This window comes from Pristiophorus japonicus, chromosome 1, assembly GCF_044704955.1.
Source record: "Pristiophorus japonicus isolate sPriJap1 chromosome 1, sPriJap1.hap1, whole genome shotgun sequence".
Classification (NCBI taxonomy): domain Eukaryota; kingdom Metazoa; phylum Chordata; class Chondrichthyes; family Pristiophoridae; genus Pristiophorus; species Pristiophorus japonicus.
In genome coordinates, this window is record NC_091977.1 from 14,486,471 (window position 1) to 14,501,442 (window position 14,972).

The 14,972-nt window shown below is 42.7% G+C and overlaps 1 protein-coding gene across 4 annotated transcripts in view; it reads right to left on the bottom strand.

Moving 5' to 3' along the window:
- zfyve28 (zinc finger, FYVE domain containing 28) overlaps window positions 1-14,972 on the bottom strand; it is a 230,796-nt gene that overhangs the window by 90,723 nt on the left and 125,101 nt on the right. For all 4 annotated transcript variants that reach the window (XM_070877677.1, XM_070877670.1, XM_070877664.1 and 1 more), the window contains exons 3-5: window positions 4,019-4,156; window positions 2,979-3,181; window positions 77-166 (exon numbers count right to left, since the gene is read on the bottom strand). In XM_070877677.1, coding sequence (XP_070733778.1) covers window positions 77-166; window positions 2,979-3,181; window positions 4,019-4,156 — 431 coding nt within the window. The remainder of the gene's footprint in view (window positions 1-76; window positions 167-2,978; window positions 3,182-4,018; window positions 4,157-14,972) is intronic.

The following is a 14,972-nucleotide window of genomic DNA, read 5'->3' on the forward strand; positions in this document are numbered from 1 at the left end:
CTTATAGCAACAATATAATTGCTACATGTAAATTTAAAATAGCATACCTAGAAAAACACAAATTCTCAGATCTTACCTTTCCACTGTTTCACAGAAGAGAACAATGACCTCTTGCTGTACATAATATTCTTTAGGTGATTTCACAGGTACCATCGCAGAGACATAACTGAAAGACGAACCAAAATAATCAGAGCCCATTCTTCTCATCAACTCAATGAAACAAAGTATTAGTTGATTAGAGAGAAAAACAGGTAAAATCACACGTCAGAGGTTGTGGTGCTTCAGTTCCTTCTTATACCCATCACCATTGCACATTGAAAGTAAATTTAACCGTCTTTTAATCAAGACGTAAGGCAGTCTTCTGCTACAGTGCATTAGAAAGTAGCAAACTACTTACAGGGAAGAGACATCAGCCTTTGGAGTGTTGGGTTTCAATTACACATTGGAACGATTATGAAAGGTCCTCAAGCTGTCAACTAAACCAAACAAAATTGTTTTGGGTGATTTCTGTCCCTGCTTTCCCCCAGGTGAAGAGAGACACACTGTGGCTGACATCCAAGAGACTTGCATCAGGTGTCTTTATTTTCAAAATGCTCATCATGTAAACCCCCCCACCTCCCAAATGTGATTGTAGGCCCCCAATTCCAGACGACTCCTCATCTGACTGGCAGTTCCGGGCTTTTGTATAATGGAGATCTTTTTACCCAGCATGCAGAGCAGCGGAGAAACCTCTCTATCCCCATGATAGAGCTGTGCAAACATTCAATCCCAGAGATAGAGGGGTTACTCTGTTGCTATGAATGCTGGGTAAAGAGATTTCCATTTCCCAGTCGTTTCTTTCCCCACCCACTGCAGCCTCGAACTTACCTGCGTGCCAGTGTTTTAAGTTGTAAATAACGGTGCATTGAAGGCTGTCCGTAGCTTGTGATTTTAATGTCCCTGGTGTCAAGGGGCAGTTTGTATCTATTATAATTCAACTTATTTGAGATAGTCAGTAAGTGTCCATTTTTTGCAGGAGTCGATTTTTTGGGATGTCTGTTTGTACAGGTGTCACTGTACTTCCATACCCATTTGGTTTCATTTTAGTTGACTTGATGCTGTAAAGCATCAACAAGGATTAAAACTCTTGTGACAAAGTTAAGTAGAAGATAATTTAAACTCTTAACCTACTAATCTATCATGCTACTTGAAAGATGTTTGAGGATATAAATAGAAGGAAATCACTGCAAATTTCTAAATACTGCATACACTCAGGATATCTTGCCCAGATCAGCCAAACATACAACTGTTACTTTGCTGACACAAATCCAATCAGACCACAACTTCTCAAGTTCCCACAGAAGCAGTCAACTGCTGACCTTCAGATTTAAGTTGACTTTTTACAAATGCGATTATTGGGTCGATAGATGATTTGGAGCGGTTTACAGATAGGCTGTTAAAATCAAACAACCTGGGTTTCTCCAATGATTCTCTGTGCTTACCCATTCGTACCAGGAAGATGGCTGAAATCGTACCTGGATTTCAGCCAGGGCAGTGAGCAACCCTCGGTTGCGGGTGAGGGTGGAGTTGAACAACAACAACAACAAATATTTATATAGCACGTCGAAAGGAAAGCAGCCAGGGTTTTTGCTTCTGATTGCTCCAGAGCACCCTCTTTAAAAAACGTATGCACATGGCAGCATCAGGCTCAGTTGTGATGTTCCCATCAGTTGGATAACATGCCAACATTCAATGCAAAGATTTGCAGGTAGATAATGGTCCCTCCGTTTACAGCACAGGAGGAAACCATTCAGCCCATTGTGTTTGTGCTAGCTCTTAGATAGAATAATCTCACTGCCCTGCTCCCTCTGCATAGCCCTGCATCTTTCTCTGCTTCAAATATTTATCTGCTTTTCAAATAAAGGACTCGAGGTCTCTGCCTCAACTACTCCTTGCAATAAAGCACTTAATGCTGCAACAATCATCTGCGTAAAGAAATTTCACCTAACTTCTCATTCACAGTGACAATTTAAAATTGGTGACCCTTTACCAACTTCCACAACCTGAGGAAATAGCTTTTTTCCATCAAAATCCTCCAGAACACCCCTCATCATTCTCTGCTCCAGTGGAAATATCCCCAGTATCTCAAGTCTCCCATTGTCAGTATAGTTTCCCATCTCTGGAATTATCCTGATGTATCTATGCTGCACCCGCTCTACGGTTTCAAATATCCTTTCTATAATGGCGCACCCAAGACTGCACACACTATTCCAACAGTGGCCAAACCATTACCTTCTACAAATTTATCTCTTCTCTCTTGCACGCTATGCCCCTTTCTATAATCCCAAAATGGTCTAGCCTTCATGTACTGTTTCAGGGAATTATGTATTTGAACAGTTAAGTCACTCGATTCAGCGACACCCTTTAGCGCTTTCCTCTCATTTCCTCATTCTTCTCTACATGAAACTGCGTCTTTCCCATTTCCTTAACCTGTCTTAAGGCCTCCTAAAATCTACCTCACTCTTTGCCAAGCCCCTACTTTTGTGTCATCAGTAAAATGCAAAATTCTGTCCACGTTCAAACCAGGTCTTGGTACATAGAATAAAAGCAGACCAGGATCAGACTTCTGAAGTACACCACTGACACAATCTTTTGTTTCCCACCCACCAACCAACTTCCTATCCATGCTGCTACATTTAGACTTTTACCATTCGCCTGGAATTTTGAGAGGCGAACACCTTTCAAAAATCTATATACACTACATATATTGCATTCCCTTTAGTCATCCAAATTCATTACTTCTTCAGAAAATTAATAAATCCATCAAACATGACTTGCCTTACAGCTATGGACTCTTAACCTAAAGTTTACATGAGAAACTTAGAATGGGGAGGGATGAGGGGAAGGAAGTATTTTATTTGAAAGATGTGGCAGCTTACACCTAAGCAAGTAGCACACATATGATTCTGATAACAGCACATGTATCAAGATTGTGTTACCATAGTTCAAACTCTGCAAACAAGCCATCAAATTGTTTGAGAGACTCCTTCATTTTGTCAGTATAGATATTCAAGTCTCTCAGGCACTGGTCACGGATAACATTTCGTACTTCTTCTAGGCTGCGGGTTAAGTCTTTGGCCAAAGGTCGCATCGCCATGCTCTCTATTTCACGATTCATGATAATTGAACCAGCAGCTAAACACTGGATTTAAAAGAAATGAACAGTAAGACACTTTCCACAACAGCTTGAGCACAAATATTACATGCTTCAATAGTGATTCTTCAATTAAAATTAATGATTTGTCTAGTAAAGTTTCTGTCATTGTATTAATTACTTGTAGATAACCACAGTAATAGTCTTCAGGTCCATTTGCTTTCCTAACCAGAATCACCAGAGCACAACCACAGACTGGTCGGTATCCTGTAGATTAATCACCAAGGACATTAAGAGGTCAACTTTGGAAATGTTTTCCATTTGCAACATGCTTTCTGTCCTAAAGCTGTATGTTATTTATTCAGGACAATATAGCTTTAAAGGACAATGTTGTGGGGAGAGAAGAGATGGAAGGCAAGCTCACTTGTATATTAAAAGGCCAGTAATTTTCAGTGGCTGTTATCCTGATTAGAGGACTATTTCACCAAGCAGAGTGAGTATCCACTCATCACCAATTATTCTTAGTCATTAGATAATGGAATTATCTGTGAAATTCCCTACCGCAGAAAGTTGTTGAGGCCAGTTCGTTCGATATATTCAAAAGGGAGTTAGGTGTGGCCCTTACGGCTAAAGGGATCAAGGGGTATGGAGAGAAAGCAGGAAAGGGGTACTGAGGTTGAATGATCAGCCATGATAATATTGCATGGTGGTGCAGGTTCGAAGGGCTGAATGGCCTGCATCTATTTTCTATGTTTCTATAATGAAGATATGAATATCTACTTTCTATACAAACTGTTTTTTTTTAAATGCATGGACCAAGATAATCGGCAAACATTTTAACTGAGATACAACGACCAAGAGATGAATTACAAGGAAACAACTTACCTCGGCTCCAAACCAAAGCTGTCCTCCCAGATTATCATGCCGTATTTCCTCTGGAAACTTGACACAGAAATCCCGGTTTGCCCGTTCATTTGGGATGCATTCCTGCATGATCTGGTTGATTATATTTAACACATTATCCTATTTTTTTTTTAAAAAGAGAGAGAGCATGTCAACATATATTAACCTGCTTTAAAGTTGATTAGAAACAGATCTTCCAAAATGGATCAGCATTATAGCATCAAATTCTATTAGACAATACGTATGATATTTGTCATGTATCCCACATGGCTACTGTTGGTACTATTACAAGGTATGCCACCAGAAGGCACAGCAGTGGGAGACTTGTCGGTTACCTGTACAGGTGTGCCTGGCCTAGTATAAAAGGCAGGTCACCAGGTGTGATCCTCACTCTGGAGTTAAAAAATAAAGAACTAAGGTCACTGCAGTTCGAGTACAACATATTGCCTCGTGGAGTCATTACTGCGACATCTAAGGACACAATATATCAGTTCCTAATAATTGTATCCTTTAATATTTACAAGTTCCTGTTGTTTTTTTGTGTGCTACACGATGGCCTGCAATTCACCAGTGGATAAGACAGTTGTTCTGCAGCTTGTTATATTGCATGCTTACTGTTGGTGCAGCTTGATCTTTTATATCACAGCGACCCAAGATAATGCCAGAGGAAAAACCAAACCATCCACTAGGGTTCATTTCTAGAGGGATAGAATTTAAAAGCAGAGAAGTCATGCTAAACCTGTATAGAGCCTTGGTTAGACCACACTTGGGAGTACTATGCAGAATTCCGGTCTCCACATTATAAATAAAGGATATAAAGGCATTGGAGAAGGTACAAAAAAATTGAGGCACTGGAGAAGGTACAAAAAGATTGACTAGAATGATACCAGAAATGAAAGGCTGAACAGACTTTTCTCTCGAATGGAGAAGACTGAGGGGGTGACCTGATAGAGGTCTTAATTATGAAAGGGTTGGACAGAGTAGATGTAAAGATGTTTCCACTTGCATGTGAAACCAGAATGAGGGACCATAAATACAAGATAACAACTAATAAATCCATTAATAATTCAGGAGAAACTTCTTTACCCAGAGAATGGTTAGAATGTGAAACTCGTGGTTGAGACAAATAGCAGAGATGCATTCAAGGACAAGCTGGATAAGCACATGAGGGAAGAAAGGAATGCGTTGATGGGGTTAGCTGGAGAGATGGGAGGAGGCTGTTGTGGAGCTTAAACACCTGCATAGCTCAGTTGGGTTGAATGGCCTGTTTCTGTGCTGTAATTAGGTGGGTGGGGTGGATTGACCCATTCACCTCCACGGAGGTGTGTGGGGGGCCTGACCCATCCACCTCCATGGCACGAACCTGGTATTGCAGTACTTCCAGGAACGGTGCAGTGGCTCTCGGCCTTTTGGCTAAGAGCATTGGCGCAGAGTGATCCTTGATGTGTGCAAGGTGACCTCTGGCGTTTGTGATTTGACAAAGAATTGGAAAGATTGGCTACGAATTTAAAAAAAAATTATGCTGTAAAGTGCTCTGGAAATTAGGAGAGAGTATTTTGAGCTCCATGACACTAGGGCAAAGTTCAGATGGTTACAGGTCTGGTACTGGTGTTGGTAGAAGTGGGAGCAATTCAGGTGACTAAAGGACATCACACACAGAGCTTACCAGTATAATTTTGGAATGTTGAAGTCGGGCGCAATTTTTTTTCCATAAACATACTGGTACCAATACATTAAATATAGTAACAACTTTGATCTGTAACTGTGCAATATATACAACTAAACTGTCAGTTTGTGTCACCCACAAGAGATTTCTAATGGTTGGATTTGCTTCCCTTCTATCTCTCCCATCACCTCAACTACTGAAGATGGCGAGAACAGCTAGATCATGGAACCACCATCACCTTAAAGTCCCCTCCAAATCACACACCATTCTGACTTGGAAATACATCACCACTAATGAGATCAAAATCCTACAATTCCCGACCAAACACGATTTGCGGGAATACCATCACCACAAGGATTGCAGCAGTTCAAGATCAAGGTCCACCAACACCTTCACGGATGGGCAATAAATATGACCGTGTCAGCATCGAGAACATCCCAAGAACAAAAAGTTATTGGCCCGCACGTGATTTCATAAATGTCACTGGTGATCAGAGGCCAGAGATTCCATAGAGCTCGATTTTCTCTCGAGCTCTGCCCACAACTAGAGTGATACCAGGTCAGACAAACAAGTTTGTAATGCTCTCTGAAATATTTCCAACAGCATACGTAACACCTGGCACAGTGCAGCAGAGGCATGTAAGCAAACAAACACACCTCCAGGCATGGCTGTGGGCCACTCTACTTGGTTTACACTCCAGTGTGGCTGAAAATAAATCTGTGTCAAACAGTCGAAGACACTTGCAACGAACAACATTCACCTTTGAACTTCAAAAACATGTGTTTTATCTCTTTGCACAAATCTGCATGTAGCAAACAAATTGACAGCACCAACATTAACCTAACTTCGGTTTGTATTCTCGGTTTTCCCTCGGCTTCCTGTGAAAAAAATGATAAAGACTATATTGAACTGTACAGAGTTAACATAAGAACATAAGAAATAGGAACAGGAGTAGGCCACACGGCCCCTCGAGCCTGCTCCGCTATTCAATATCATGGCTGATCTGATCATGGTCTCAGCTCCACTTCCCTGCCTGCTCCCCATAACCCCCTTATCATTTAAGAAACTGTCTATTTCTGTCTTAAATTTATTTAATGTCCCCAGCTTCCACAGCTCTGAGGCAGTGAATTCCACAGATCCACAACCCTCAGAAGAAATTTCTCATCAGTTTTAAATGGGCGGCCCCTTATTCTAAGATCATGCCCTCTAGTTCTAGTCTCCCCCACCAGTGGAAACATCCTCTCTGCATCCACCTTGTCAAACCCCCTCAATCTTATAAGTTTCGATAAGATCACCAATCTGCCTATGTATACTGCACTAGCAATTCAGTGTGCAAAAGATATTTTGATGTGAAAGACAGTATAGAAACACAAGTATTATTTACATTATAAAAAGCATTTAAATAGTTTGGTTAACAAAAGAAAACTTCAAGAACAACTATCAGCTAGAAAGAGTTAGCTGTACTTCAGCAGAAAAAGCTGACAATGCATAGCAGGTCAGTCAATATCTGAAGAGAACAGACAAGTCAATATTTCAGGCTGGGCCCTTCTTCAGAACTCAAGAATCAAGACTGACTAGGTGTGTTTGCGCAGATTTGTACTTGTGTTTCAGGTTTCCAGGAGTTGAAGTATTGTGCTCAGTTCAAGCTTGCTATGTGACCACTGCTGCTACATCACAACAATGACTACACTTCAAAAGTACTTCATTGCTGCAAAGCGCTTTGGGACATCCCGAGGTCGTGAAAGGAGTTATATAAATGCAAGTTATTTTTTTTAGTGTGTGTAGATAAAAGATTTCAAACCAGCAACTGGAGTATATATTGTGTCAATATACTGTGTCACAAAGCAGTCAAGTGCAATACTACAGCACCCAATTTTCCAATACAGTATGAAAAATTTCAAAAAGCAGAATATATACTAACTAAAACCATTTGTAAAAAATGTTTCGCAAATCTAACCACATTTATTGCCCATTCCAGGGAATCTTGCTAGCTCACATCATAACGCACTGAGTCAACTACATAACATAGACTAGACTGGATAAAAGTGACTGATACCCTTCCCTGAAGGACATTATTGAAGCAGTTGAGTTGTTTTAATAATCCAGCAACCTTCATGACCAAGGGTCACAGTCTAAGGATAAGGGGTAAGCCATTTAGGACTGAGATGAGGAGAAACTTCTTCACTCAGAGTTGTTAACCTGTGGAATTCTCTTCTGCAGAGAGTTGTTGATGCCAGTTCGTTAGATATATTCAAGAGGGAGTTAGATATGGCCCTTAGAGCTAAAGGGATCAAGGGGTATGGAGAGAAAGCAGGAAAGGGGTACTGAGGTGAATGATCAGCCATGATCTTATTGCATGGTGGTGCAGGCTCAAAGGGCCGAATGGCCTACTCCTGCACCTATTTTCTATGTTTCTTCCAGATTAGTTCAATTCTACAACTAGCCATGATGGTTTTCAAACCTCTAAGTTGCTAGTCCAATACAATAACCACAACACTAACATTCCTACAGTTCATGCTTCCACTGATCAACTCAAGCAATCTTGCAGATTTGAACTCCATTTACACATATATGGAACCAGTTATTGACTCGTCCATTCCGCTCATCAATTATTTAGTTTTGTTTCAAAGGCGTACTCGACCAAAGTTAGCCATTAACCCAGACAAAAAGAAATTATTGCAATCTCAACACAAATCAACTGGTTAATGTTGCACCACTGAGTAGAAGAGATTAATGTGCAAAGTTAAAGCACATGGGATTGGGGGTAGTGTGCTGATGTGGATTGAGAACTGGTTGGCAGACAGGAAGCAAAGAGTAGGAGTAAATGGGGACTTTTCAGAATGGCAGGCAGTGACTAGTGGGGTACCACAAGGTTCTGTGCTGGGGCCCCAGCTGTTTACATTGTACATTAATGATTTAGACAATGGGGATTAAATGTAGTATTTTCAAATTTGCGGATGAAACTAAGTTGGGTGGCAGTGTGAGCTGCAAGGAGGATGCTATGAGGCTGCAGAGTGACTTGGATAGGTTAGGTCAGTAGGCAAATGCATGGCAGATGAAGTATAATGTGGATAAATGTGAGGTTATCCACTTTGGTGGTAAAAACAGAGAGACAGACTATTATCTGAATGGTGACAGATTAGGAAAAGGGGAGGTGCAATGAGACCTGGGTGTCATGGTACATCAGTCATTGAAGGTTGGCATGCAGGTACAGCAGTCGCTTAAGAAAGCAAATGGCATGTTGGCCTTCATAGCGAGGGGATTTGAGTACAGGGGCAGGGAGGTGTTACTACAGTTGTACAGGGCCTTGGTGAGGCCACACCTGGAGTATTGTGTACAGTTTTGGTCTCCTAACTTGAGGAAGGACATTCTTGCTATTGAGGGAGTGCAGCGAAGGTTCACCAGACTGATTCCCGGGATGGTGGGACTGACCTATCAAGAAAGACTGGATCAACTGGGCTTGTATCCACTGGAGTTCAGAAGAATGAGAGGGGATCTCATAGAAACGGTTAAAATTCTGACGGGTTTAGACAGGTTAGATGCAGGAAGAATGTTCTTAATTTTGGGGAAGTCCAGAACCAGGGGTAAGCCATTTAGGACTGAGATGAGAAGAAACTTCTTCACCCAGAGAGTGGTGAACCTGTGGAATTCTCTACCACAGAAAGTTGTTGAGGCCAATTCACTAAATATATTCAAAAAGGAGTTAGATTTGGCCCTTACTACTAGGGGGATCGAGGGGTATGGAGAGAAAGCAGGAAAGGGGTACCGAAGTTGCATGTTCAGCCATGTACTCATTGAATGGCGGTGCAGGCTCGAAGGGCCGAATAGCCTACTCCTGCACCTATTTTCTATGTTTCTATGTTTCTAAAATGTTCTGCTATTGATGGAATGAGTCAATCACATTAGTCACCAACGGTTTTAAACACACTCTTGCTATGCAACAAGTGATGCAACACAAAGAATAGAAACTGCTTTCCAAGTGTTAACTGGTTGTGAAAAAAAAAACTAAGCACCATGGCAAATCCAGTGTTAAAACATTGGTCAGTAGTGTATGACACGTGCAGAAACCATGTTGAAGAGTCTCCAAATAAAGTTACTAGCAAAATTACACCAACCTTTAGGGCTTCTCTTTACCCAACATGGTGCACACTCTCTCCCTGCAAGAGGTATCCCACTTATCCAAGTCCAGAGAGCTGAGGCACAGCCAGGGCTTAAAACAGCCAAGTGCACAGAGGGACTGCTGAAGCTAACCAGCCACAAGGCAGACTCTCCCTCCAGGCCAGTGACTGGTCAATACAGGCCACATACTGCAGCTGCTTCCCCTTTTTGCCACAAATCCACATCACAGCTTGCTCCTAGATCCCACACATACCTATCTGTGGCAAGCCACGTTATAAATTATCAGAACGTTAAGACAAAAATGTGTGTTTATGGTGTGTGTGGAACGTTAATTGGACAATGTTTCATTCTGAGCACACCAGAGGCGAAGCGGGGAGAGCGAGCGGGGAGAGCGAGCGGGGAGAGCGAGCGGGGAGAGCGAGCGGGGAGAGCGAGCGGGGAGAGCGAGCGGGGAGAGCGAGCGGGGAGAGCGAGCGGGGAGAGCGAGCGGGGAGAGCGAGCGGGGAGAGCGAGCGGGGAGAGCGAGCGGGGAGAGCGAGCGGGGAGAGCGAGCGGGGAGAGCGAGCGGGGAGAGCGAGCGGGGAGAGCGAGCGGGGAGAGCGAGCGGGGAGCGGGGAGAGCGAGCGGGGAGCGGGGAGAGCGAGCGGGGAGCGGGGAGAGCGGGGGCCGAGAGAAAGAAAGAGAGAGAGAGAGAGAGAGAGAGAGAGAGAGAGAGAGAGGAGATTGTTTGATAGTACCAATTAGATGTCTATATGTCAAAAGCCTTGTAACCCCTCAACAGCAGCATTATTTAGGTTGATAAAATCGGAGAAATGGCACTTCCTGAGATCAGGAGTTCATGTTTTTTTGAACATAAGGCAGCACCAGAGTGGGAAGTAACAATTTGATTCACCTGACGAGGGTGGTTTTGGATTGTAAAAACAGGATATAGTATTTGAGAAACAGGCTCTCAGTAGAAGTATTTTGATTCAGTCAACTGACACCTTTAAAAAGGGAAGATGATCAACATCTGTTGAGAAGAGGATTGAGGATAACTGATATATGCAAAGCATTCTTCATTTTTCCATGGGAATAGAAATGGTCATTAAAGCAGGGGATTCGTGGGTGATGTGGGAAGGAAGTCCATGGTAGTATAAATCAGAGGCTCTGGCTACAGTGGACTTGAGGTGAAAGGGTTTTTTCTCTGGAGTTTGAGGAAAGTATTTGAGCTGACCATGATACTGATTAAAGTGAGGGATAGGTAGTGAATGATCAGTTTGCAGGACAGGCAAGGCTAGTATTCTGTGCAGCTTGAACGCTGAGAGAATACTTAGAAGCAGAGGGCGTCCAGGAAAACTACAAATGCTAGAAATGTCTCCAACGGATCTGCTCAAACCTAAAAATCAACACAATAAATTGAAATATTCAGTAACAGAATCATACAGCAATGAAAAAGGCCATTCGCCCCACCATGTTTGTGCCATGCTTTGAAGGAGCTATCCAATACATCCCACTCCACTTCTCTTTCCCTATAGCCCTGCATATTTCTCCTATTCATGTATATATCCAATTTCCATTTGAAAGATATGACTGAATCTGCGCCCATTACCCTTTCAGGCAATGCATGCTATACTGTAACAACTTACTACGTGTAAATAAAAACTCAATTCCACAGGATTTTTAGCCAATTATCTTAAATCTGTGTCCTCTGGTTACCGACCCTCCTGCCAGTGGAAACAGTCTCTCCCTATTTACTGTAACAAACCACCTCAATTTTGAACACATCTATTAAAAATATATGAGCAAGAAGAGTTTCTGCCACATGCCTTCGAAAAGTGAATCAGGAAAAGCAGTGGTGACCATCCATCAAGGAAGGAAGACAGGAAGTGCAGGTAGAATGATCCCCTGCAGGTCCGGAATTGTCCAGTAATTGCTGGTGTTTCTGACGCGGTTTTCTCCGAGGAGACTGTGCTAAGGGCTTTTACATGGTAATTGGAGTTTACATTAGGAACTATGCATCAGTCTTCAGAATGTGAGACGTCAGCTGACCATAAAGTATGCCGGCGGGGGGGGGGGGGTGGGGGGTGGGGAGAGAAGAGAGGCAGGGGATATAAAAAAAAGTGTACTTAGGGTGCAGAATGTTCAGAGGCCCAGTAAGATCTATTGTGCTATTTATGAAAGAGGGGGACTGAGCAGGAGAATTGTTGGAGCAAAGTTCGAGGTAGTTTTTCTGACAAGAATTGCTTTTAGGGTATATAGGGCCCAAGTTTCGGGTGGAGTTGCTCCTAGTTTTTTGGAGCAACTAGTTTAGTTTGGAGTATGTTAGAAATTGCAATTCTCGGATATTAGTTTGCTCCAGTTCTAGTGAGTTAGTTTAGGTTGGCTTTAGGCAATATACTTTTTTTTCAAAAGGGGGTGTGTCCAGCCACTCAGGCCTGTTTTGCAAGTTTCGGCAGTGAAAACTTACTACAAACTAACTTAGGATGGAGTAAGTGTCTACTTTTATAAGTTCTGAAAAACCTTACCTAGAGTTAAGTTTAGTGCAGGCACAGCCAGAGATGGGGGGTGGGAAGCATTAAACACAAAGGACACATCAACATCACAACAGCTGGGGGTAAGGGAAGTTAGAGGATTTTCCATAAACACCTTCACAACAACATTAAAGAAGCAAAGTACATTTAAAGCACTAAACAAAGCAGTACATTTAAAGCACCAAGCACTAAACCAAGCACAAAAACTAATAAGCAATTAATTAATAAAAAATAGAAGGAACCCTGCACCGAAAGCACCAAGACCAAAGTAATAAGTAATCAATCAATAAAAAATAGAAGTCCTAACTTTATGTGAAGGGAAGGTGTCTCTGTCAGTATCTCTCTCTCTCTGTATCTGACAGTGAGGGGTGTGTGTGAGAGAGAGTGAGAGAGTGTGAGAGTGAGTGAGTGTGAGTGGTGGCTGGAAGGAGGCACCCCTGCTCTCTCCTCCAGCCCTTCGATCATTGAGTGCCCCCCAACCCACGCCCCCTCCCCCCCCTCTACGTCCCGACCCCCCCGGTATCCACGTCCCGTCTCTCTTCCTCTCTTCCCCCCCCCCCCCCCCCCGGTATCCACGTCCCGTTGTCCCGTCTCTCCTCCCCACCCCCCCCCCCCCCACGCCATTGCGCAGGCGCGCATGCTCCAGCCACGCCACGGTCCAGGAGGACCAGAGAATTGCTGCAGAATATTCCGGCACACCTTCGAGCCCAGGCAGGTCACGCAAGTCTCGGAGGTGCGCCGTTTTCACCAGACACCGAAACTTGGGCCCATAGTGTGGTGGGTGAGGAATCTTTGTGGCAGCTACATAAGAATATTTTTTGGTCGAGTATAATTGGGGAGAAAATTAAAGCTGGGGAGAAAGGTTTTGTGCAAGATAATTAGTGAATGAAAAAGAAGAAAGACCTGCATTTCTATAGCACCTTTCACAACCACCAGAATTCTCAAAGCACTTTACAGCCAATGAAGTACTTCTGGAGTGTAGTCACTGTTGTAATGTGGGAAATGCGGCAGCCAACGTGCGCACAGCAAGCTCCCACAAAAAACAACAATGCAATAACGACCAGATAATCTGTTTTTGTTTTGTTGATTGATGGATAAGTATTGACCAGGACACAGGGGTTAACTGCCCTGCTCTTCTTTAAAATAGTGTTGTGGGATCTTTTACATCCACCCGCGAGCAGGCGGGGCCTCGGTTTAACGTCTCATCCAAAAGACGGCAACTCCAACAGTGCAGCGCTCCTTCAGCACTGCACTGGAGTGTCAGCCTCGATTTATGTGCACAAGTCTCTGCTGTGGAACGTGAGCCCACAATCTTCCAACTCAGAGGCGAGTTACACTGAGCTACAGCTGACATTATAGCTTGGATTGAAGATTTTTTTTTAAAATAGCCAATCGGTAGACAGAAAAACTTGAAACATATACACTTAAATAATGAGGAAAAAACCTAAATGACCTGACCGGCAACAGATAGACAAAATATTAAGATAATCAGGCCTTCATTTCTAAATATTGCATTGTTACTACTTGAAGGATTGAGGTTACCATGGATACAAGTTATGCCAGATTCCAGATAAATAAAGTTAACTCAATTTACAGCTTAGATCTAACGAAATTACTGTATAGTTCTGATAAAAAGATAAAACATTGAGATTTCTGAAACAAAAATTGCAAATGAGTTTTCTAGTTAGATCCTCGTCAGCATCCATACAGCTCCAGAATCCACTGTGCAACCTTCAACTACATGCATCAGCTCTGCGCATTGCCACTTAATCTATATAAAAAAAAGAATTAATGATTCACTTCAAAAACGAATTCACGCATTGATCGGTTTAAAAAAAAAACCTGGCGATTGCATCGAGAGGTACAATCATTTATTTGCTCGAGTTGCAGAAGCTTGGCAGAAATCCAAACCATGACTTTATTAACCACATAGCTATGATGGATGCGCGTGGACAGTGGACTTTGCAAAACAGGCTGCATTTAATTACTTCCTTGCCCACAGTCCACAAATCCACGCAAGATTTGCAAAGGATTTACCTAAAATAGCACAATATTCCTATACCAAGGGCACAGAACAGAATCTTTCTTCAGTTTCAAAGGCCTTTATCCGAATCTCTCACAGTGGCACTGCCTTAGGGGATTCCAATCATTTCAAATAGAAGCTCAAGACAAACTTTAAAAAAAATACAGGCTTGTGCAAATCGAAGTACAGGTACAACGTTCCGAAATCCAGCTATCCAAAAACTGGCCATTTTTGAGGCAGCCAAGATGGCGACATCGGGCAGCGAGGGACGAGGAAACCGATAAAAAACGCAATGCCGGGGGCAGCAAGAATTGGGGAGGATCAGAGGGAATCGGAGGGCGGCGAGGAGTGGAGGATGGCGAGAATTGGAGGATTGGCGGGCGGCGAGAAGCGCCAATAGTGAGGTCCGAAATCCGGCAAAATCTGAAAACCAGCATGGTCTCTGTCCCGAGGTTGCTGGATTTCAGACGTTGTAGCTGTATAACAAATCAATTAATTTTCATGCATGATTTTATTAATTATAATTGTAGCATTTTATTAAAGTAATATTTGGGACACTCTGCTGATACTCAAGATATAAGGAATTAGTCATATAACAAGCTTTTCCATCATTGAATA